Here is a 27,010-nt window from a genome sequence, read left to right as displayed (position 1 = left end):
TTTCCAATGGATTCTTTACTGACAGCCCTTTATTTATGTTCTGTTGTCTACAGTGGGATTCACCTTAAATATCAAAAATATAGAAGTCAGAATCTGAGACAGTCCTCAGGTTTCCTATATAGTTAGTAGAGAAAAATGGACACTTACAAAGCACAATTCATGCTGTCCTAACATAAATGTCTAAAATAAGTAAGACAAAGGATATCCTGAAAGTACATATTTCTTCCATTAGGAAATTAGGATGATTGGCTTAGCTGTAGAGGTCTATACAAAAATAACTGAAGTTGTGTGTGATTAATTCCTTCCCCACCTCTATTTTATTACACCACAGTCTTTTTAGTTACATAGCTAAAAGCAAGTACTTTAAAAGTTATAAGCAACAAGTAATACATATAGCAAGTTACTATAAAATGAGTTTTAATAAGTGCCACATTAAAATTTTAAAAAGTGAAAGTTATAAAAGAGAAACTTAGAATCTGAACACAATTAGAATTACAGGTTTAATGTAGTCTGACTGTTTTGACAAGAATCAAATTTCTGTTTACTTGCTGTGTGATGCATTCAGACAAAGGTTTCATGGGTCAATGTTTGGCTGAAGCCAAGTACAAAATGCACATACAACAAATCTTATCACTGGGTACATGAATATATTAGATGGATAAACTCGGTTGGTTAACTAGAACTGACATATGCAACATATAAAACTCAGATGAATCAACTGACAATTTGTCCTGAATTGGTTTATACCCTACACACTGAAATTTCAGGTCTATATTCTTAAGCATTTGATATAAATATTAAACAAAAATAATGTAGAAAAAATATATAAATTACTTATTTCAAATAAATGTAAGAGCCATGAGATATATGGAGGATGTGCACAAGTGTGTCTACATTTATTTTAAAAGACACCCTCTATTACAGTATGTTAAAAGTTATTTACTACTGTGACAGTTATTCATCCCTCTAAGAAATGTGTTTCAACCATGTAAGAATACCCTACTCACTTGCCATTTAATGCTGCTACTCCAACAGTGCTTCTGGCAATTGACATACTTGCCACAAATGTCCACTGCTGACTTTGAGGGTCCCACCTCTCAACTGTATTCAAATAACTCCAACCATCATGTCCTCCCACTGCATAAATAGGCCCTTCAAGCACTGTAACTCCTAAAATGGAGGAGAGAGTGAGAGAAGATAAAAGCATGCTTTCTCTATCAATAATAAAAAAGTTTTCCAAAACACAAGTAACAAATGAACTTGCATATTCGAAGTGAAAATGGAAACACTGATTTGAGATTTGATTAATTAAGGATTAACAAACAGGAATAAAATTAATGCCACTCCACATGGCTTTATGAAAAATAGGTCTTGTCAAACAAACCTAATTTCATTCCTTGAGAAGATTGTTTGCTTCCTAGAATAACCTGTCAATGATGTAATAGTCTTAGATTTCTGTGTACTGTTTAACTCACAACATTCTGATCGTGAATTAGCTCTTTAGAATATCTTTAGAATATCAGTAAAGTACATGATAAATTATGGACTGGAAGCCTGATAGATCTCAAATTATTGTCCACCTAAAGGGGATTTCACTGAATGGAATTGCTTCTACCAGGATTCCACAGGAAAGGGAAAGAAGTCTGATTCAGACTTAACCAAAAATTATTTCAGCATTTTTGTCAATTTTGTAGAAGAAAATACACAATTTTCCACTAATGGGAAGCATAATGGACTGGCACAGAATCAAAAAGCATATTCAAAGTCTTGAGCAAGTAACTTACAGTGAGAAACTTAAACTGCTTCATCAATTTACCTTATAAAAAAAAAGAAATAACAAGAGAATGGGTACCTTCACAGGAAAATAATGTTGGATATATAAGGATTCTTTTATCTAGCGAAGAAAAGTAAAACAAATAAAATGTAAAACACGGAACCTGAAGTAGGAAAAATTTAAATAAGAAACAAATTTTTAACTGTGCAGGTTTTTAATCACCCATTCAAAAGAACTGATGAATTGTCTATCTCACAGTATCTTCAGTTAAGCTTAGAAGGCTCTGGAAGATAAGTTACAACTAAGCACTATTTGTTACAATACAGTGAGCTCAGTAAATCCATTCTATGAATCCATGATCCCAAATGAGTATTGTTCTGAAAAATCTCAGGCTAAATCCAATCCCAAATAAGTGTGTCTTTTTCCACTCCATTTCACTTTATTTGAACTCACCAAAAAGTCAGAAAACAGTAGATCATTAAAGATTCAGAGAATGGGTTTAGGTATTTCTTGCAGAAAAGGATATAATTTATTTAAATCAACGCAAAGTTTCTACACTTTCTGTGTAGAACAGTGTTCTGTTCTTTTTCAGAAAAGTCGTTCATTCAAAGCTTATTTTGTCTTTAAAACCATATTTATCAATGAGTTTGAAAAATTCTCATCTCAGTGTTCACAGAATGTGTTCCTGCATTTTGAGTGTTGGTTTTGTTTTTTTTTTTTAAAGAAAAAAATCTACTAACTCTTACTGAATTTTTCCTTCTTATAAAGTCTGAGCGTTGTCTTTTTCTGTAGAACCTCTTGTGAACTCATTCTCCAGTTTCTTCTGGTATGAAGACTCTTGCTTATAAATGCTTTTTATTCAATCACGTTTCACCTATATTTTTTCCACAATATTAAAGTGGATATTAAATTGAACTCGTGATCTGTATAGCTCAATAGTTTATCTCAGAATACAACCAGTAGCAAACATGTGGAAACTTGTGTTAGTGTTTGCATAGAAAATCAGGAGATCATATGCTGTAGTTGTGGTGGGTTTTTTCTTTTTTTGTTGTTGTTGTTGTTTTTTTTTTTTTTCACCCTATTATCTAATAGCTATAAATATTCTTAAATCCTGAACAAACAGGTTTAGATTGTCAAAAAAGTATTTGCTATAATTTGTTATAACAACATTGTACTGTAGTTTTTCATGTATATACTCTTTACTTAATGCAAAGTTAAATAGAAAATCAAACTCTTGTTGGGCTAAAAATTTAATCATATTCAAAGAAAGTTTAGGTGTGTGAATATTTCTATACACATGCATACATATATAATTGGTGTCTAAACACACAGACCCTCTCTTACCTTCACACATAAGCAGAGTTGTATTATGCAGTGAATTTCACAGTGAAACTATGATTCATGTCAAAACACCTCATCAGTTTTGAAGTTTCCACTTTTGACTTCCTTGAATAGCTTATTTATGCTTTCATTAGGACATAAGGAGTTGTCCTCAATTTACTTTTTCAATCTCATCCACTACTTCATACTTTTTATCATGTCCTTTCATATTTGCGATTTATTCTCATCTTTTTTCCTGCTGTGAATTAAGACATCCCAGTTATTTCAGTCTCTTTTTGTAGAAAATTTTCTGTCCTTGTGTAAGGGACTGTGTTAGACTGTGTTTGTCTCAACATTGCTGATGTACCACTACCACTTCCTGACCTCAGCATCCTGTCGCCATGGAGGACTATGCTCTGAAGGAGACGAATTGTCCCTGAAGAAACCACAATATCCGCCCGAAGCTGAAACAACAACATCCTTGACAGTGCCTACCAAGCTGCACCTGCGCGCCAGCCGGGTAGAGAGGAAATCAGGGTGAGGAAGATGTGCAGAGGCTGGAGACACCGCAGGTTGACCCCCCACCGGTACGACCACGGTGAACACCTGGGCATGCACACATGGAGGAACACGGGGCGGCACATATGACAATGAGCTCCGTGGAAATGGGCAGACTCTTAGGAGAAATCATGGGGACTGGGACAGTAAAAGGACTGCGTACTCCTTTCTTGGGATCCTTCTTGCTCTCCTTCCTTGGAGCTGGGACTTTGGCGGAGCTTGGAGCTTGGAGCACCATCACCTGCACCAAGACTGAGCCAATGGGATATTGTTGGATTCATGGTGGTGGTAATTAATCTTTCCGCATCTCTACCATTTGCTTGCTTAGGTATTCTGATTTTTTCTTTCTTTTTCTCTCTGTCCTATCGCTATTATCTGCTGTTACGGAAAATAAAGTTCACAAGGTTGTATGGCATCTGACCTCATTTGTGTCTTAATCTCGTTCTTGGGATCGTTTAAGAACCCTCCCCGATATTGGATCAGGACACCCTGCAATCAAATACTGTTCTTCCTACATTTTCATGGATTTTTAGCCTTTTTTTTTTTTTTTTTTAATGACAATGAAAACGGTTAAGCTCATTGCATAAATGTAATGGATTTTCTCTCTGCATTTCCTGTCGCACTTTTTAACTGGGCTTTATACAGAAAATAGTTTTCACTGGCTTCTCTATAATGAGAACTTTACTGGGTTTATACAATGCATGTAGAACCCTGTGAGATGCACAGTTTCTTTAGATTTTTTCCCCAATGTCTTTTACTTTAGATTTAACAATTGCTGTTGTGTCGTGAATTCATCTGGCTTTTAAAGTTCATCAGAGTGCTCTCTGAATTTGTCTGACCTTACTGAATAACTTCTACATACTTTGCTATCATGATGTTTAATTCCATTTCCACATAAATTAATCTTACGTTGACACAGATAAATGTTGTAGTTAGAAAACTGTCAAAATAAAAATGTTGGTTTGGTGTGAGATTCATGTCATGCTTATTTCCCAAAGATGTGAATATAGTTACAGTTACACCAGTGAAGAAATCTGGAAGTTTATTTTGGTTGAAGAACTTTAAGGGATTAAATACAAAATTGCCTGTTTGAGTTTGCCAGTTTGCATTGCTTCTATAATAGGAAAATTTACTGGCAAATCTATAGGAAAATTATTCTTTCCATAAAGGACAAAGACAGAATGGCTTCTGTACAAAAGTAATCTTCCATGCTACTGACTGTAGCGCATACTTACTTGCTATGAATTTACATATTTAAAATCTCTTCAGAATACCAAATGCATTGACATCCTTACATTTGCTCCTTAAGAGCTGGTCCAGTTCTGGCTCACTATGTTTTAAAATACTGGACAAATACATTCTGAAATTTTGAATTTCATTCTGTTTTGATATAGTTGTGGCTTTATATGTGAGGGCAAATCATCATTTTGGAATACGTAAATTAAAAAACCAAACAAGGTGCTGTATTCTATGAAAGTCGTATTATGTCTATTTTAAGTATTTTGTCTCCTTTTTTTATAAAAAATTTGCTTTGATATTTGTAGATATCTGAGAAGCATAAATGCAAAGTGGAACAGATTGAGAAACCTGTAGTTACAGCTGGTATTGAGTTCCTGTAATGGCACACCCATGAAAACTAATGGATGCAAATGTTGTACATGTAAAGAATGTAAATAGTATGAAGGAACTTCAGAAAGAATTACAAAAGAACCATTAAAAATCTAGAAATTTTGCTGGAAATTCCATATGAGATGTCAGGTTTATAAAGATATTTTTTTCCAATCATAGTGTAACCTGTTAAATTAAACCTGAGAATAATATTCTGTATTTTAACCAATGATGGTAAGGATTTATTAGAATTACAGATTTAGGAGTATGCTAGTTTCTGTGTTGCTTGAAGTTTTCATATCTATCCTGATACATCTTTAGACAGATATGCTCAAACTCCTTGAGATGACATGTCTTCAAGGAAGAAATGACAGGGAGAAATTCTGTGTTCCTTTTGCAGAAAGTCAGTCTACATGATCACAGCAATAACATCACAGTCTCTTTGACTTTGGTATAGACTGTCTCTTTCAGTGTTTGTTCTGGATGGAAACTGTCTTTTCTTCCCAGTTACCAACTCTGAGGCTGGGCTAGACAAACCTGTCAAATTGATAATTGCAAGAGGTCTATTGATGACAGGTTGAAATGACAGAAATGTAAGATATAGCACATAGCCTAATATATCATGGCATAGAGAGTGAGATGCTTTGTGAGACAGACATCTCTGTGGGAGAAACAGCTAGGCCTCTATTGTGAATCTAATTGCATAATATGTTTTTTTTTTTCTTGTTGTTGAACAGTAAATCCATTGTTTCTCTTCTACTCTTCATTCATGCACTCCCTTCCCACTCCAGTGGGCTGATAAACTAAGAAGTCTCCATATCTTCCATCCATTCTTCATCTATTGTTTAACCAGATTACATAGCACAGGTGTAGGGGAGATAGAAAGTCACCTACTGAAAACTCACCACTCTATTATGATATATGAGAGACATTTTGGTGATTTGGTCTGTCAAATAGCACTGTCAAACAAGAGCAAAACGGTTGGATACTCACTCTTGGTTTCCCAATCATACCTCTTTCCAGAGAGTCAAGGCAAATGAAATAGTTTCCTCCGCAGAAAAAACTGGATGCTATTTTGAGAATATTTTGCTCCAGAAACAATTATCTATTAAAGTCAGATAGGATTATGCCGGATTTGCTTTTTCAGTCCTCCAAAGATGATTTTGGTAGGCTCAGCATTCTCATTGACAATATAACTTTATGTCACATCTATACCACAGCTTTAAACACTTTTCTACAACTCTGTGACATTTTCCTCAGTTTATTTCAAGCTCTTTGGGCTGAAAAAAAGCCATTAAAAAGCTCATCCAAAACTGGATGAACGTAGTATTAAAATAACAGAATAACATGAAGTTTACTAATACAAAGCACAAGACTAACAAAGACTAATAATAAGATTACTTTGCTGGACTCACTTACCAGACTAGGAATAATGCTCTTTCTTTTTCTTGCTTCCATAGCTATGTATTGTTTGAAATTAAAAATATTCAAGGAGTGGGATCCGGCACTCAGTTATCACAACTATCAGTGCCCTACTCTTCCTCTCATTTTTCTTCTATCCCATTTTGTATTAATATGCCATATAATAAGAACAGCCCCTACAGAAGGATCTAAGGAGATCTATCCCAGACCTCCATGGCTACCCTGAAAGGGTGGATATCACATTTTCAGTGTAGTCATTTCCTGACTAGGTCAAACTTTGGAACCTAGATATCCCACTGTCCGGGTAATTAACTTAATTACTAATATAGAAAAACTTAGTGACTCATAGAAGCAGCTCTAATGCTTACAAAAAAAAATTGTACTTAAATTCTAGACATCATTATGTCAGTCAAATAAATAAATATGCACCTTGCAATACTGGTGAATCAACTAAGTACTCTTTATCAGACTTCACAACATTCTGGGAGCAGCCAAAATTATGTTTTCAAAAAATTTTCCATTACTTTTTTTTTTAAGATGCTTTTTTTGTGAATAGTTCCTTTTGATCATGCAAATTTTGAATAATATCACTCTCAAAATATTGCCTTCTCAGGTCATTGCTACTGCAGAGTTTGCTGAATGTATACATATTTCAGTTATTAATGGGAAAGGCATATACAGGTATAATTAGAACTTACGAAACTAGAGTTGAGTGTTCAAGGAAAGTTACTTCCCTAATATATGCCTTCATTTCTTTAGACAACCAATAATTTGCTTTATGAAGCATGTATAAAATATATCACAGCAATAATAATTCTAGGAAATAAGGATGTTTTAATCACAGAATCACAGAACCACAGAATCATCCAGGTTGGAAAAGACCTTGAAGATCATCCAGTCCAACCACTGACCTAACACTGACAGTTCCCAACTACACCATATCCCTAAACGCTAAGTCAACTTTACTCTTAAACACCTCCAGGGATGGGGACTCCATGATCTCCCTGGGCAGCCCATTCCAATGCCTAACAACGCATTCTGTAAAGAAATGCTTCCTAATATCTAGTCTAAACCTTCCCTTGCAACTTGAGGCCATAACCTCCTGTCCTATCACTTGTTACTTGGTTAAAGAGACTCATCCCCATCTCTCTGCAACCTCCTTTCAGGTAGTTGTAGAGGGCGATGAGGTCTTCCCTCAGCCTCCTCTTCTCCAGACTAAACAACCCCAGTTCCCTCAGCCGTTCCTCGTACGACATGTGCTCCAGACCCTTCACCAGCTTCGTTGCCCTTCTCTGAACACACTCGAGTAATTCAATGTCCTTTTTGTAGTGAGGGGCCCAAAACTGAACACAGGAATCGAGGTGTGGCCTCACCAGTGCCGAGTACAGAGGCAGGATAACTTCCCTGTCCCTGCTGGCCACGCTATTTCTGATACAAGCCAGGATGCCATTGGCCTTGTTGGCCACCTGGGCACACTGCTGGCTCATGTTCAGCTGGCTGTCAATCAACACCCCCAAGTCCCTCTCTGACTGGCAGATCTCCAGCCACTCCTCCCCAAGCCTGTAGCGCTGCTGGAGGTTGTTGTGGCCAAAGTGCAGCACCCGGCATTTGGCCTTATTGAAACTCCTACAGTTGGCCTTAGCCCATCGCTCCAGCCTGTCCAAATCCCTCTGCAGAGCCTCCCTACCCTCGAGCAGATCAACACTCCCACCCAACTTGGTGGCATCTGCAAACTTAGTGATGGTGCATTTGATCCCCTCATCTAGATCATCAATAAAGATGTTAACGAGGAGTGGCCCCAAAACCAAGCCCTGGGGGACACCACTTGTGACCGACCGCCAACTGGATTTAACTCCGTTCACCAGAACTCTTTGGGCCCGGCCATCCAGACAGTTTTTTTACCCAGCAATGCATGTGCCCATCCAAGCCGTGAGTAGTCAGTTTCACCAGGAGAATACTGTGGGAAACGGTGTCAAAGGCCTTACTAAAGTCAAGGTAGACAACATCCACAGCCTTTCCCTCATCCAATAAGCGGGTCGCCCTGTTGTAGAAGGAGATCAGGTTTGTCAGGCAGGACCTGCCTTTCATAAACCCATGCTGACTAGGCCTGATCTCCTGGATGTCCATTATATGACTTTTAATGGCACTCGAGATGACCTGCTCCATGACCTTCCCTGGCACCAAGGTCAGAGTGACAGGTCCATAGTTTCCTGGATCCTCCTTCCTGCCTTTCGTGTAGATGGGTGTCACATTTGCCACCCTCCAGTCCACAGTGGGACCTCCCTGGTTAGCCATGACTGCAGGTAAATCATGGAAAGCGGCTTGGCGAGCACATCTGACAACTCTTTCAGCACCATTGGGTGTAACCCATCCGGTCCCACAGACTTGTGTGCATCCAAGTGGTGTAGCAGGTCTCTGACCACCTCCTCTTCAACTGTGCTGACATCAGTCTGCTTCCCCTCCCCATCTCCCATCTCATGAGGCTGGGTGTCCAGCGAACAGCCAGTTCCACTGCTAAAGACTGAGGCAAAGGAGGCGTTGAGCACCTCAGCCTTTTCCTCATCCTTAGTTACCATGTTTCCCTCTGCATCCAATAGGGGAGGGAGATTTTCTCTAATACTCCTCTTGCTGTTGATGAATTTATAGAAAGATTTTTTGTTATCCTTAACAGCTGCAGCCAAGTTGAGCTCTAGCTGCGCTTTGGCTCTCCTGATGTTCTCCCTGCATAGCTTCACTACGACTTTATAGTCTTCATGAGAGGCCTGGCCCCTCTTCCAAAGGCGATAGATTCTCCTTTTGTTCTTGAGATCCAGCCAAAGGTCCCTGTTTAGCCAGACCAGTCTCCTTCCCCGCGTGCTTGTTTTTCGGCATACGGGAACAGCCTGTTCCTGTGCCTTTAAGACTTCTCTCTTGAAGTATGTCCAGCCTTCCTGGACTCCCATTTCCTTCAAGGCAGCCTCCCAAGGGATTTTGTTAACCAATCTCTTGAACAGGTCGAAGTTAGCCCTCCAGAAGTCTAAGGTGGCAGTTTTACTAACCCCTCTCTTTGTTTCTCGAAGGATCAAAAATTCGATCATCTCATGATCACTGCACCCTAGACAGCCTCCAACCTTTACCTCCCCCACAAGCTCTTCCTTGTTCACAAGAAGCAGGTCCAGGAGGGCACCTTCCCTGGTCTATTCACTCACCAGCTGTGTGAGGAAGTTATCCTCCACACATTCCAGGAACCTCCTGGATTGTTCCTTCTCCGCTGTGCTGTGATCCCAGCAGATATCCAGGAGGTTAAAGTCCCCCACAAGAACAACGGCAAGTGACCACGAGATTTCTCCCAATTGTTTGTAGAAAGCTTCATCCACCTCACTGCTTTGGTTGGGAGATCTATAGCAGACTCCCACAGCTAGATCTGCTTTATTGGCCCTTAACCTGATCCACACACTCTCAACCCCATTATCACTATGCTTGTTTTCCGAGCTCTCATAGCATTCTCTTACATATAGGGCCACTCCACCACCTCTCCTTCCCTGTCTACCCCTCCTGAAGAGCTTGTAGCCGTCAATTGCTGCACTCTATTCGTGTGAGGCATAATCAAATGAAATGAAATCAATAAAGGCTGTTACTTCTGTGCTGCAATGCCATTAAGAAGCTTTCATTCCCTCTTCACTATTAAAACAATATTCAATATTTGTTAATAACAATACACAATGATGTATATATAGTTTTAGAGTTGGAAAAAAATCAATTCATACTGTATTGGGTTTGTGTGGAAAGATGGGGGCGGTCTTCTCTAAGAAGATGTTAGAAGCTTCCTCCATGTCTGACAGAGCCAATGCCAGCCAGCTCCAAGACGGACCCACCGCTGGCCAAGGTTGAGCCCATCAGAGACAGTGGTAGCGCCTCTGTGATAGCATATTTAAGAAGGGGGGAAAAAATGGTGCAACAGCAACTGCAGCTAAAGAGAGGAGGGAGAATATGTGAGAGAAACAGCTCTGCAGACACCAAAGTCAGTGAAGAAGGAGGGGGAGGAGGTGCTCCAGGCATTGGAGCAGAGATTCCCCTGCAGCCCATGGTGCAGCCCATGGTGAGGCAGGCTGTGCCCCTGCAGCCCGCGGAGGTTAACGGTGGAGCAGATCTCCACCTGCAGCCCATGGAGGAGCCCACACCAGAGTAGGCAGATGTCCCCAAAGGAGGCTGTGTTCCCATGGAAAGCCTGTGTTGGAGCAGGCTCCTGGCAGGACCTGTGGACCCATGAAGACAGGAGCCTACACTGGAGCAGGTTTGCTGGCACGACTTGTGGTGACCCCATGGGGGACCCACGCTGGAGCAGTTCATGAAGAACTGCAGCCCGTGGGAAGGACTGACGTTGGAGAAAAGGACTTCTCCTAAGGGAGGGACCCCGTGCTGGAGCAGGGGAAGAGTGTGAGGAGTCCTCCCCGAGGAGGAAGGAGCAGCAGAAACAATGTGTGATGAACTGACTGCAACCCCCACTTCCTGTCTCCCTGCACTGCTGCGGGGTGAGGAGGTAGTGAAATGAGGAGTAAAGTTTAACCCAGGAAGAAGGGAGGGGTGGGGGGGAGGTGTTTTAAGATTTGGCGTTATTTCCCATTATCCTGCTCTGATTTGATTGGTAATAAATTAAACTAATTTCCCCAAGTCGAGTCTGTTTTGCCCGTGATGGTAATTGCTGAATGATCTCTCCCTGTCCTTATCTCGACGCATGAGCCTTTTGTTATATTTTCTCTCCCAGTCCAGCTGAGGAGGGGCGTGATAGAGTGACTTTGGTGGGCACCTGGCGTCCAGCTAGGGTCAACCCACAATACATACATATTTGAGATATCTATGTCTGTGTGACAGAAAAGGCAGCCAAAGAGAACAAGCCCAAAGCAAAAACCCAAGGCAAATATAAGCAGACAAATTCACATCAATCAGTAAGTTGTTTTTATAGAAATTTTTTTTTCTCTTATTTTTCAAGGTACTCATACTATATAGTTTTGTTTTGTTTTGTTTTACAATTATTAAAAATATTATGAAATCATTAATCACATAGATGTTGAAAAGTGGAGACATGGAAGGCTAGATCTACAAAACACAAAAATTCGTACTTTTTGTAATGATTCATGCTATGAATCATCATTAATTTCTTCAAATACTTTTTACTCAGAGGACTGTATATTGTCTTCTATGTCTTCTATGACACAACAGTCTCCTTGACTTTCACTCTCTGAAAGTGATAATGTTGATTCTGTTTTGCTGATGATTTCTCCTCAAAGGAAGAGTGCTCAGAAAGAGACATTCAGTCTCTTACCTGGCATGATGGTGATAGAAAGTAGGAGAAATATTGACTGTAATCCCTTAATATGCTTAGCTTTCTGGTTAAGAAAGTAAAACATCTCCAGATTTTGCAGTTACATTTTGAAAGATTGGACTAACTAGACCAGTTTTCCTTTCCCCTGTATGCAGGATCAGCTCGTTTACTATCAACAACTTTCAGCTTCCTTTTCAACACAAATATCATATGGGACTACTAAAATGATGCCAATTTAGTCTTAAAAAGAAAGTGTGCTGAAAATGAAAAGAGCATTGCTGAAAGAAATCTATTTTCTCTCTAAATCTCTCTGCCTGTTCTGTTACCACCATCATCCTCTCCACTCCTTTTATTTCACCTCCCTTCTATCATCTCTCATCCATATCAGCTAAGGGATTTTTCTACACACTTTTTGTACAATGATGTATTACTTGATAAGATCCAAAAATCATTCTGGGAGAATGAAAATGTAGTACTGAAAAAATCAACATCTAACCTTTGTTTAAACTGATGAAACGGTTTTGATTTAAAGTGATGAAATGAGACCAACAAGCCCCTCAAATTTTACAAGTCAGATTCACAGATTTAATGAGACATATATTTTTGGTTTTGTGTTTAATACTTTATAGTGAGTATACCAAAATGCAAATTATAAATAAATAATTTTTTTAAACTGCTAAATGAGATGAGACTTTTTAATCTAAGTATAGAATTGCTTAAATAAAACCATAACAGTAAAATGAAGCAATGCAGAAATGGAAGTCCTGATATTAATGATGACATTCATTTAAAAAACAAATTGGTTCATTGCATCATCAGCAACTGACTGTAGATTCAACAGTGTACTTAGAAACTTAATAGTTATTTAAGAATGGATGTATTACAACCACTAAGATTTTATAAAATGTGCTGATAGTCTTTAACAAGCAATGGCTGATGTTATTTAAATATGGTGTTAAAACTGACAAAAAAATAATAAATTGGCAATGGTCTGTGCATTATTGACATCTGATCTTGTGTCAGGCTTAAAAGAAAACTGATTTAAACCTGAGAAACAAGGTGTTCAAAGGGCTGTAATTCTGTTCCCATTGTCCTATAGTAGTTTCAGACTCCCAGAATCACTTATAGTAGATCTATCACAGAGTGGCTGAGGTCGGCAGGCACCTCTGGAAATTGTCCAACTAATCCCACTGCTCAAAGCAGGGTCACCTAGAGTCAGTTGCCCAGGACTACATCCAGATGGTTTTTAAATAACTCCTAGGATAAAGACTTCACAGCCTCTCTGGGAAATCTGTGCCAGTGTACCACCCTCGCAGAAAAAGGAGGGTTTTTTTACATTTAGATGGTATTTCCTGTATATCAGTCTGTATTTTACTCAATGTCACTGAGGATACCATGAATCTATTTTCATTAATACCTCCCATCAGGTATTTATACAGATTGATAAAATTTCCCTGAGCCTTCTCTAATCCAGATTAAACAGCCCCAGCTGTCTCAGATTCTTCTTGTGTGTGAGATGCTCCAGTCTCTTAACCATCTTTGTGGCCCTTTGCTGGACTCACTCCAGTAAGTCAATGTCTCTTTTGTAGCGGAGAGCCCAGAACTGGATGCAGTACTCCAGGTGTGTCTCACCAGGGCTGAGCAGTGTGGAAAGATCGTCTCCCTCATCCTGTTGGCAACACTCTTCCTAATGCAACACAGGATACTGTTGGCCTTCTTTGCTGCAAGCTCACATTACTGGCTCTTGTCCAACTTGCTGTCCACCAGGATCCCCAGGGCCTTTTCTGCAGACTGCTTTCCCGCCAATCAGCCCCAGCCTGTAGTGGCACATGGGATTATTCCTCTCCAATGGCATGTTGAACCTCATAAGATTTCTATCAGCTCATTTTCCAGCCTGTTGAGGTGCCTCTGATGGCATCATAACCATCAACCACTCCTCACTGGTTTTGTCATCTGCTAACTTGCCTAGAGTGCGCTTTGTCCCATCATCTAGGTCATTAATTAAGATGACCCCTGGGAAACATCACTAGTGGCTTCCAGCTGGACTTTGAGCTTGTGATTACAGCTCTCTGACCCTGGCAGTTCAGCTAGTCAGGTTGGTCAGGAATGATTTTTCCTTCATAAATTCATGTTGACTATTCCCAGGCAACTTCTTATCCTAAATATGGACTGAAACTGTTCCAGTATTATTTGCTCCATCACATTCTCAGGGATCATGGTGAGGCTGACTGGCCTGTATCTTTCCAGACCCTTCTCATCCTTTTTGAAGATAAAAGTGTCATTTGCTTTCTTCCAGTCCTCAGGAACCTCTCCTGATCACCATGACCCTTTAAAGATAATTGAGAGTGGCCTCACAAGGACATCAGCCAACTCCCTCAGACCTCATGTGTGCATGTTTTCAGGTTCCATGGACTTGTACATGTCCAGCTTGCTTAAATGTTCCTTAATTTGATCATCCCCCACTGAGGGTAAGTCTTCCTTGTTCCAGACTTTCCCCTCTGGTTTCAAGGATCTGGGACTCCAGAAGCCAGTCTTAAAGAGGCAAAGAAGGCATTTAGTACCTCAGCCTTTTTTGTGTTTTTTCTCACGAGGTCCCCTGCCCCAGTCAGCAGAGAGCGCATATTTTCACTAGTCTTCTTTTTACTGTTGAAAGACCTGAGGAAGTCTTTCTTGTTGCCTTTCAAGTCACGCATCAGATTCAACTCAAAATGAGCTTTGGCTTTCCTAACCTGATCCCTACAAGCTCAGACAGCATGTCTGTATTTCTCCTGGGTCACTTTTCCATTTTCACCACTTGCATCTTCCTTTTTTAGTCTGAGTTTAACCAGGAGCACACCTGCTACTGCCTTTTTCTGATATTCTGCACATCAAGATGGAACTTTTTTGAGCTTAAAGGAGGTGATCCTTGAAAAATCTATCAGCTCTTCCAAAGCTCTTTTCTCCAGGGCTGTATTCCTGAAGCCATCATTGCAGAGCCCATATATACTGGCCTCAGTAGTTTCTAGCCCCCGTTTGTGAAAGCTGCTGCATAAACTGTTGCATCTGTTGGCTGCCTCTATTACCCACCTATCTATGAATGCCACAGTCTGATTCTTGCATTATATTTTCTAAGAAGCCAAGTTGCAAAAGTTCTAAGCAATGCAATGCAGAAGTATTTAATTTCACCATTAGGCAGTGCTTGCACCATATGTTTCAAAAAAATTATAATGAGTAGTAGTCATAAGGTAATACCTCCCTCACAAGCAAATAAATAAATACACCCTTTACAGCAGAATGTGTCGTATATGAAGAATTCCAGAGCAGATTGTGTCATACATGGGGAATTCAATATCAAGCATTATTGGTTCTTACAGTTTGGTCTCAGAGCTTAGATGGCAGAACTTCTATGTGCATTTTATATCATACATATGGATTAAAGGGTAGTTCCAAAGGTGTTGCTTTTAACCTCCGCATCACACAGAACAGAGTGCAGTACATATTACCTCTGTATCAAAACCTGTACTGAAGTTACTGAACAGTCCATGATAACTGCAAATGGCAATAATGCAATCGAAATCTTAAGGGATACATTCTACCCTGATCACAAAGCAAAATATTTTCCAATAAAATTGATGAAACAAGACTATTCTCTTTTCTGAATGTTCCAGGTCATTTGTTTTAATAGAAAAAAAAAAATTCATTTTAAGTAGTCTGTGTTGAAATGTCAGAGTTCCAATCCTATTAGCACACAGTAGAAATCCTCCTCCTTAAAGAGCAAATGTACTGAACTCTATATACTTTTTTTTCCTAAATGGTGCAGCCAATTTCTGCATGGTCTCTTGAGATAACATTTTTCATCTTTTTGTAGTTAAAGAGAGTAAACAATGTGTTAGAAGATCAGAGTTCATCTTGACTTCATGAAAAAGGTTTTCATGTTCACTATAAGCATCCTACACTAAAGTGACATCAGAGTACCTAATTTTGTTTTCTGTGTTCTATGCCCACTAGATAAGAAACATCCATCTAGATTTACATTCAGAATGTAGATAATGTTTTTATTAAAATATATTACATAAAATGGGCTTTTTCTGTTCCTAAATGAGAAAATAACAATTTCTATCTGATACTTGAAGTCTTATTGTCGTTAAGCAAAATGCACACAAGAATAATATTGTTAGTTTTTCAGGACCATTTTTTAAGAGAAGAGAAAGGACAAAAGGTCCTCACAGCTTTTCTTCTTGCACCTCATCTTCAACAATTTGACAAAACCAGCTTAAGGCACAAAAAAAAAGAAGAAATCCTCTTGGACTTAATGTTCTACATGATACTGGTGCTCTGTTTTGTTTGCTGAGAAAAGCAATAATATATCCAGAAAAGGAGGCTTTTATTGTAAGAGAATTACATTAAAAATAATCAAGGTTATTATTTATCTGAATAAAAAGATGGAAATAGGTAGAATCAGATTTTACATTTTTTTTAATCTGTAGAGAATAATAATTCTGGCGTTGAGGGACTAATGTATCCTATCCATCCTTTGATGAATTACTTTCATTTTCATGACATTCTGAACAGTTTGGCTTTGCTAGTTCTCATATGGTTAATAGAAATGCAACTATGAGGATGTCTTTTAAGAAAAGAAACAACTTTTTTCTTAAGATATGTTTTCAGGAATATATTGAGTAGCTAGGTACAGTACGTATAGTACAAAGAAATCTTAATGTTTCCCTGAAAATGATGAAAAATTTAATAACTCAATGTTTGTTATTTGTTCAGTCATATAGAAATCAGTACCTATTAAACTCTATTTCCTGTCATAAAGATGCTTTTGGGGAAACTCTGCAGTCTTGATTAAAAAGCATCCTAACTAAATAATGTGTCAATGTATTGCTGCTCATCAGTACAATCTGAAACTGGTAGATTCCTGAAATAAAAAAAATTTTGGAAACACTAAAATAAATTTTGCAGACCAAAATAAAAGTACAGGAAAGTAGGAAATTAGTTGCAATACCATGTTACTATATACTGGGAAGATGAATTTTTTCTACCTGGAAAATAATTCTCCTAAGCATTTAGACTTAGGGATTTATGAAAGCAAACGGTGTTATTTTTTAGCTAAATGAGATCTAAAAATGAATATTGTCCAGTGTGAAATGGCAGTCATTTTTTCTTTTGATTGCCTTTACAAAGCTATGTAGCAAAAAAACTATCATGTCCAATTAAGGGCTGAGATCTGTACAGTTTCAGTTATTTATACTTGGAGATTGGAATGGGATTTTTAAATTGCTTTTCTGTGATGTTACAAAATAATGGGACACTTCCTATCATATTTCTAACTCTACCTTTCCTTATCTGCATGACAGACCTAATTTCACATAGTGAAATTTTTAAGTGTCAGTTTTTATAAAATAACAGGAAATATAGCTTCATACTGACACTTTTGGATACAAAATGGTAAAGAAAAAATATCTGTGGTGTTAGCTTTATTGTATTCGCTGCATTTTGATATTTGTAGAGACACGGAATTTTAACTGGGAAGGTAAAACTTGTATCCAACAACTAATTTTTTAAATAAGGAAATTACCTTTTAAGAATAGGGCAGACGTCTTGTATCATGACACAGGGTGAGGAGACAAATAAATCAGTCACTTGTTATCCAGCTATTAAACTTGATTAAGTAACACCCAGACTTTACTCCACCATTTTATGCTCTGCATTTATTTAGTTTCCAGGTAGCTGTAAATTTCTAACAATATCCTTTCTCACCCACATCCACAGAAGCATACTTGGACAATTTTGTATTCATTGTAACTAACATTGCTGCTTTTCCTTACTGTTGTTCTTGCTCTCTTTAAGTCTTCAACCGCTTTTCTTCCATACTACTGGTGTCAACATAAAGAAAAGTAATGATGGTAAAGTCACTAAAGTCATTAAAAATAATGATGGTAATTTGGTTGGTTTAAATTATGCGTCAATTAATTAAACCTGGTATTTACTTTTCACAACCATAATCTTAACTGGGTGTGAAATACAAGTATTGTTCTTTGGATGCTACATATAGGACTGCCATAAGCCAAGCTGGGAATTTAGTATGTGATAGATTAGAGAATTAGACGTGACCTACCTTCCTTAGTGAATATTCAGTGACACGCTGTGAAAATACCTCTTCCTATGTTTATTCACGAGCAGGTATCAAGGCTGAATAAAAGAATTATAAAAATACCCCTGCCCTCTTGGGCCAGAAACTATTATACTGACAAGTTAATATAATGCAAATTTATAGAAGATCTGCCTGCCGCCTCTTTATTTACATTCAGTTTTGTAGATGAGACACCAGATTCTCAACCCTGCCACACTATTATCCTGAGAACATGACACAGAAATTATTATAAGTGTTGGCATTATGATTTGTAGCTCTTTAGTGAATTGGGTCATGATCTACTACTTACTAAGGGTGCAAAGTACAATGACAAGGTACTTAATAATTCAGAAAGAAATAACCCTGTAATGGTCCCGATGATTAGGAGAAGAATCCAAAGCAAAAATTTAATATACATGCAAATCGATATTACAGAGAAAATACTTTAAAAGGCTCAGGTCTTCTGTCAACACAGTGAAAGCAGCTAGAATGATGTATTTCCCCTGACATTTCAACATTAACAAATAACAATAATTTAGCTACATAGAGGTACATGGTACTAGTCAATATTGCATAAAAGAAAGATTCTCAAACTAATCTCTAAACAGCTGCTTCTGAGAGGGTAAACAATACAGCTATGTCAGAGCATTGCTGTGCTCTGGTAAACTAGTCTGTTGAAGAACTATTCCACTCTACTTATTGCTTAGGTTTTTATAGGTTTGGGTTTTTCTAGTTTTGGGGGTTTGTTTTCTTGTGCACAGAAATCACCACACAGAGAGGGAGAACACACATCTTCAGCATAGTACCACCTTCTGAGATGCTGATGTACCCAGAAAGATTTACATTGCAGAAAACCAAGATATTTCCAACAGGATCTTGACTCAAAGAACCTTTTTCGGACATGAGTCTTTCTCCTTGAGCTTGTTTTGTTTTCCATTCCACTCATACTGTTAAATTAATGCTAGTGAATAATCTTTTGTACAAGGATGTAAACGAAGAAGGGACAGATTAAAGGTGGAAACTGCTTCTTCATGTTACACAAATAACAAAGAGGTGGATATTTTTCTTCATACTCATGAAGCACATATACGATATATGAATGTTTTCTTCATGACTGAAAGTATTGTCCATAACTGCCAATATGTCAAGGTCCAAAACCATCTCAGATTTCCTGCATGAGCAGAACATACTGCAGATTTGACATGTATAGAATACATCGAACTCACAGCTTTGTTGATTTAAGCTTGATTTGAACAGACATCATGGTGATTTGCTCAGAGGATTTAAACATCCAACAATTAAGCTGCATACATCTGGAAATAGGGAATGTCTTTGCCCAGTGCAGTAGAATTTGGTCAGTTTTATACATGTGTGGTAGTATGAAGGGCTGTATTATTTTCAGCTGTTGGTATGCTCTAACAAACTAGTATCTAGAATAATTTCTTTTATCCAGTGTTCTAGCTTTTGGCACTGCAGCAAACGTTCTGCAAAAAATATGATTATACCTTTCAAGAATTCTTTTATTTATAAATAGTTGGTGTGCTTACAACACTTCTGGGAAAATTAATTAATCATAAATAATTACAGTTTTATCATACCAGTAGGGTATGAGCTAGTACAAGATCCATCTGTTGGTTTCAATGCTAATTCAATTCTCCCCATTTTACTGACATTTTTTTCTTCCTGCCTTTGATCTCCAGCTTCCTGTCCATAAGGACACTGCAGGTTCATATCTGCCCTGATGTCCAAAATGGAACCTCAGATTCTCATGCATTTGTCTATTCACCTCTGTACTTTTTTCTCTCCACATAGTGGTTTCCTTTACATACACACAATATATATAACAATTGGAATTATTTTGCTGTAACTTTTTTTTAAAAACAAAACAAAACAAAGCAAAACATACCCCTACTTATTTTTATTTGTCTCTTAATGGAAGATGTGAATTTGACATTTCTGCCTCCTCTCTAGTCTGGCAAAGGTAGCATATATAAAGAGGATGCTACCCCGCAAGCCAGAGGAGAAAGAAGAAAAAAGATCCCCTTTATTCTCTATATTTTTATAGTATACTTTACAGTTACCATGGATGTAACTATTAAGGCTGTATTAAGATTTTATTTATATTCCTAGTCTACTTTAATGGTTTCTACCATGCCTTGAATGCTTTTTTGATAGATTGTAACTCCATAGACAAATGTATTCATTGGGACTTCAGCTCTGTCTAAAATAATTGCTTAACTGCCACAGCAAAAGTTTTTAAAATAGAATATGAAAGTTAAACACTTACTGACTTGAAAATTATCCTTCAATCCAGGTCTAAAGAGTAGTACTATTCATCATTAGATTTTCAGGGTTGAACAAGCAATAATCTATGTTTCATAATGTTTTATGAAAAAGGTAAAACTCAAACAGCCTGCACACTAACTGCTTTTGCTACATTGCTGTGTATCTGATCTACTCTGCCCATGAATCCTCTAGCCTGTGTTTTCCTAGTCAAAGTGTTTAAAAAATGCTGTTAGTAACACTGATTCTTCAAGAGCTTTGTTTCCAAAAAAAGTTTATTTGGCATAAAATGAACGTGATCACTCTCCATATTCACCTCATAAGCTGCATCTTTAATCTGCATAATTTTTACTGTAATGATGTGCTCATTATAAATTTGTGGTATTAACCTGTGTGTTAACTTTGGTTTCAATGTGATCAGGTATTATTTTATTATTATGGATCTGTCATGGTCTCTAGTATCTGAAACTTTTTCTGATATTTCTGATATTTCCACTGTTGATATTTTAGAAATGTATTGTTAAAAAACATTGCCTTCTTTATTTCATCAAGTGAAAACAAAGAAATTAAAAATATTTGCTTCATGACAATATTTTAGTTGTAGAACTTCTATTATGTAGAATAAATTTATTTTAATAATTGATTTATTTTCTTTTTTCAATTTATTACTTTATGAAGGAATGATTCTATCAGAGAGTACTAAACTGTGTTTCCATTGATACTACCTATTATGTTACCTCTAGCTTTAAGATGTTATGTACTTCAGTACTTTTTTAGGTTTGTTTTTTTTTTTTAAATAGATGATTTCCTACAAATTTACTGTATTTTTTGGTTTAGTTTTGTATCTCAAACAGTTTTTCAAGAATATATATTTTTGCATCTCTCACATTATACATACACACATACATAAATACCCAATAGAAGACCTTTGGATTCCTTTTTAAAAGTTCTAGTTCGACTAGTGGAATCTAAGTTATCTTTGCTTTACCAGAGTTACAACTGGCTTTTTAAATATTATTTTCCATAGAGGATTCTAGGTTAATTCACTTTTTAAATTAACAAGTACAAAATACAATCTACCTAATTTACCTACACTGAAAAATATTTTTATCCATGCTTAATTATAATTTTTCAATTTTTCATACACTTGGCTAGCACAGAAAACATGAAAAATTTTCCTGTAAAGGAGATGACCCAGACTTTTTTTTAAAAAGAACACCTCTTTTTTTATAACACTGAGACTTTTATTCTAATCATATTGATAGAAAACTCTTGTATCCATCTGAAGCTGAATTTTAGTATGTTGATATTAAGAAAAATGTTACGCATAGAGTTCACATGCTCACTGCAGGACCAATGTCATGGCTGAATCTATCAATGAAGTCTTACCCAGACAGCATTTTGGTCCAGGACTAAATGCAATGATTTCTCTGTAAGATTTTTTGCTATACACTGTTCTGTTCAAATTAAGACCTCAGGCTGAATAAAGAGCCACATAAAGCTAGGAATAGGCTGATTCTATGTGTTCTTACATAACTGTAATTGCTAATTCTACCTTTTTTTTTAGAAAAAAAAGTTCTGAGTCTTGTTTCTTAGAAGTGGATTCCTTATTGGAAAGCAACACCTGGTAATTCTTTTGCAAAATCTTTTCTTTTTTTAATTTAGGGCATAGCTAAACAATTGCAACTACATAGTACCATACTGGACTGGCTGAGAATATTGTGTCTCATTTGGCTAAGGAGTTATTTATGAGTTTTTTCCTCTGTGTTTTAAAGAAAAATGAAAACATTGAGTCAGGATTTTGCAACTACACTTGGTGTGTTTGCTTCATTCATCCACATTGTTACAGGCAAAAATCACATCTAAAGCAAGAAGTGTAAAATGACATTTCAAAGTCAATGGCCTTTATGACCAAATTTGAGCTACAGGAAACTGTCATTGCTTTGAGACTGTTTCTGTACTAATTCAGATTCTTAGTTTCTATATAACTGAATAAATCTAGCTGAAGCTATTAATTTTTCACCAAAATGGAAAAAAGAGCTGTCTATTGCAAAGTACAGCTGATAAAAAGTGGTTTAAGCTGTGGTATCCAAATCATATCTCTAACGCTCTAAATTGAAATGCCTTTACAAAGAAAGTATTTAGACTCTTCTGTCTATCTAAATGGAAGAAGGCTGTCCAAATATGATCACTTTCATGATGATTTGATTCTGGGAATTCCTTTGTAGAATAAAAAATTTATATTGGTACTAACATTATTCTTCACAAACATTCTAAACCAAAAGATTTACAGCTTTATTTTCAGACTTCAACTTGGCTTCAATGGAAAATAATTGATATATTTTGATATTTGCTGAATGATAGTAGCCAACTTTGTAAGTGGTCAGTCCTCTATTGTGTAAAGCTTATCTACATCTGAACTGTGAATATCACTTGTGTGGGTCCCTGTTTATGCTTGTCCTTTAATTTTTGATCTTTTACCCTAGCATATAGTAGATTAAGATGACATCCATCTTTTACCATAAAGGGAGTTTACTCAGATTAAAATACCTACATTTGGTTAAAGTAATACCACTCAAGTTGCTTTTTCAGTTTGAGGATGTAATTAATTTCTAGATTATTTCTCACCTTTTTAAAAAATTTTTCTCTTTTCAGAAGAGACTTTGAGATCTTTAAAAAACAAATCAATTAGAAATTAAAGGATTATATTAAATCCTGGGAAACATCCCAGTTCTAGGTTACTTTTCTTAACATTTCACTCTCCTTTATTATTAGTTGCATTCTTGCCATTTTGTGAAGTGAGTGAACTGTGGTTGTTAGTAATATTGTTATCTAATATTTAGTCAAAAACTAGTGAACGAACAGCAACAGATTCAGTCTAACCTAATAAGGAGTTCATGAATGTGTAGTAAATTGCAAAAAGATCTTTCAATTAGACAGTAGCAGTGTAATCACACTTATATGGCAAATATGACAGACCATTACTGAAATGACTATAAGAATGAACTGTGGAGCCCAGCCAAGGTGTTCTTTGTTAATTACACAAGAAGTACCTTTCAATGTAAAAGGTTTTTTTATACATTAATTCAGTGATATATATATAAACAGAATATAAAAAATTAAAGCTAGCTTTTAATATTGTGGGTTTTTTTTTTTCTTTTCAGTAGTAAAAAACATGGTAATAGATTTACAACCAACTTCCAATATGGATAAAACTCATGTAGGCTTTTTTATGAAAAAAAAAAAAAAAAAAAAAGAGAGAGAGATTCAGGAAGCAGACTTCCAGTTTGAAGTGTTCTCAATAATCTTCATTGTACCTTGAGAGGCAGGAACTGCTCCCAAGCCACAAATTATTTAATCTTAAACTTTTTTTTTTTTTCCATGGAAATGGAATATGTCACCTCATTTTTTCTATTCCGTTGTATATATTCCTACTTAGTGGGATGAATCCTACCCTAAATTCTTAGTTCTCTACAACTGTAGAGCTTGTAAATATGCCTTAAGCTATCACACATGTTAAAAATATTTGATAAAAGATAATTATTTTGAACATCTAAAAATTATTTGGAAAGCATCTCATTACTTTTAAATCATTGAAACAGACAACAATTAAATGCTTTAGAAGTAGTTAAATATTTTATGAATTACCATTTAATGTTTTTTGAAAATGTATAGGCTTAGATTGATTAATGTCTTTATATTTATACATGTATTTTCCTTCTGAGATTTACCATGTAGTAAGAATAAAATCAAAGCCAAGATAAATTAATTATGAAGGAAATAAATTTTTGTGACATTTTACATAGATGAAAACATAAAGTTAGATTTACATCAATTTGCACTTCGCTCCTGATTTTCTTTATTAATAGTCAAAATCTTCTTCTGTTGATTCATCAGTAAGTAAGGGTCAGGACTCATTGGCAATAAGGATCATACATTTCTCCTGGTGAATGAGCTCTTTAAGCAGTTTTTGATAAAGAAAGAAATTATTACACTATGTTCCCATGACATGTTGATTTAACACACTTTCTCTCAGACAGCTATGGACAATGATTAAAATAAAGATAGAAAAAGTGAGAATACTCTTAACAGTTAACAAGAACTTGAATTAATATATATAATAAGCATTGTCTTAATGAAAATGAAAGATTCACAGAGTTACAGAATCACAGAATCATCTAGGTTGGAAAAGACCTTGAAGGTCATCTAGTCCAACCATTAACCTAACACTGACAGTTCCCAACTACACCATATCCCTCAGCGCTATGTCAACCCGACTCTTAAACCCCTCCAGGGATGGGGACTCTACCACTGCCCTGGGCAGCCCATTCCAACGCCTAACAACCCGTTCTGTAAAGAAATGCTTCCTAATATCTAGGCTAAACCTTCCCTGGTGCAACTTGAGGCCATTACCTCTTGTCCTATCGCTTAATACTTGGTTAAAGAGACTCATCCCCATCTCTCTGCAACCTCCTTTCAGGTAGCTGTAGAGGGCGATGAGGTCTCCCCTCAGCCTCCTCTTCTCCAGACTAAACAACCCCAGTTCCCTCAGCCACTCCTCATAAGACTTGTCCTCCAGACCCTTCACCAGCTTCAATGACCTTCTTTGGACACACTCGAGTAATTCAATGTCCTTTTTGTAGTGAGGGGCCCAAAACTGAACACAGGAATTGAGGTGCGGCCTCACCAGTGCCGAGTACAGGGGCAAGATCACTTCCCTGTCCCTGCTGGCCACGCTATTTCTGATACAAGCCAGGATACCGTTGGCCTTCTTGGCCACCTGGGCACACTGCTGGCTCATGTTCAGCCAGCTGTCAATCAACACCAGCAGGTCCCTCTCTGACTGGCAGCTCTCCAGCCACTTCTCCCCAAGCCTGTAGCGCTGCTGGGGGTTGTTGTGGCCAAAGTGCAGCACCCAGCATTTGGCCTTATTGACACTCCTACAGTTGGCCTTAGCCCATCGCTCCAGCCTGTCCAGATCTCTCTGCAGAGCCTCCCTACCCTTGAGCAGATCAACACTCCCACCCAACTTGGTGTCATCTGCAAACTTACTGAGGGTGCACTCGATCCCCTCATCTAGATCATCAATAAAGATATTAATGAGGAGTGGCCCCAAAACCGAGCCCTGGGGGACACCACTCGTGACCAGCCACCAACTGGATTTAACTCCATTCACCACAACTCTTTGGGCCCGGCCATCCAGACAGTTTTTTACCCAGCAATGCATGTGCCCATCCAAGCCGCGAGTAGTCAGTTTTGCCAGGAGAATGCTGTGGGCAACGGTGTTAAAGGCCTTACTAAAGTCAAGGTAGACAACATCCACAGCCTTTCCCTCATCCAATAAGCAGGTCGCCCTGTTGTAGAAGGAGATCAGGTTTGTCAAGCAGGACTTGCCTTTCATAAACCCATGCTGACTGGGCCTGATCATCGTTGTCCCGCATGTGTTGTATGATGGTACTCAGGATGAGCTGCTCCATCAGCTTCCTGGGCACCAAAGTCAAGCTGACAGGCATGTAAAATTATCTAGTACCAAGTAATAGTGTTTTGGGGTTTTTTTATTAACAATAGGTTTTCATCTTAAGAACTTAAATGGCAGAAATAATCAACAGATCATGAGATTTTTCAGTATCATTCTGTTGACAGGGATTTCATGACACAACTCTGTCATGTGGAAGTCTGGACATGGATCTTACAGTTATTTCTGTGGGATATGGAAAATCACTAGAAAAGATCATCTGAGCGAAATGATGAAAATTTTGTCTAGCTTTTCTAGAACTTTTTCAGAATTAATGGGAAATTATTTTCTTTAAAGGTCAAGAAAGCTTCAAAATTTGTCTTTGAATAGGCAGAATTTAATTACTATTAGATAATTAATGGTGGATAGTTCTCTATGTTAAGACAAGGCAAAATAACATTCCTTTCCCTCAAAAAAAGCAACTTGCCAAAAACATCTTGCTGGGTAAGGAGCTCACTTTATTAAATTTTATGTAACATTTATTATTCTTAAAAGTCATGACATTGAACTGCATTTATATTCATAAATTATGTGTAAATTTTAATATGTATAGTACTTTTAAAGAATCACAATAGTTCTGTAAATCTATAGTTCCATGCCTGTGTTGCAAATTTCCACCTTGACTGGTGTCAGTATTTTAGATTATCATTTTTGTCACTAGCATTTAATGCAAATTTTCATCCATAAAAATTTAGTTGTACCTCATAATTTAGGAAATACTACTTTATTCAGTGTCTTGTACTTAAAGTGCAAAACAGAAAATTTAAATGAATAGAAGCGTTGACTTTAAGGTTTTGTATTATTTCAAAAACAGTCTTCTATGTGAAATAAAATTAGTAAGAGAAAGAAAGTATTCAATAAACATTTAAACCTCCCTATTATTATCAGCTTCAGGAATGCAATGGTTTAAGTATGCAGCTTCATTTGGAATTCAGCTATCAGTTAAACTTCTTCATGCTTGGCCATTGCATACATTATAACTACAGAAAATGCAAGGAAAGGATCCACAGCTTTTCTACAGGCACACAGATCTGGAAAGAAATGAATGCTTTAATGCAGGTAAACTGGTTTAATTTACTTTGTGATGAAGTCGAGGGTAGTTTATAACTTCCA

General features: G+C 37.2%; 1 protein-coding gene across 2 annotated transcripts in view; it reads right to left on the bottom strand.

Moving 5' to 3' along the window:
* The window catches only part of KLHL1 (kelch like family member 1), a 260,832-nt gene that overhangs the window by 28,133 nt on the left and 205,689 nt on the right, over positions 1 to 27,010 (bottom strand). For both annotated transcript variants that reach the window (XM_074815555.1, XM_074815556.1), the window contains one exon: positions 1,008 to 1,170. In XM_074815555.1, the coding sequence (XP_074671656.1) occupies positions 1,008 to 1,170 (163 nt within the window). The remainder of the gene's footprint in view (positions 1 to 1,007; positions 1,171 to 27,010) is intronic.

The sequence above is a fragment of the Strix aluco genome, chromosome 2, assembly GCF_031877795.1.
Source record: "Strix aluco isolate bStrAlu1 chromosome 2, bStrAlu1.hap1, whole genome shotgun sequence".
In the NCBI taxonomy this organism is placed as follows: Eukaryota; Metazoa; Chordata; class Aves; order Strigiformes; family Strigidae; genus Strix; species Strix aluco.
Note: the sequence above shows the minus strand (reverse complement) of the source record. Positions and strands in the feature narration are given on the sequence as shown.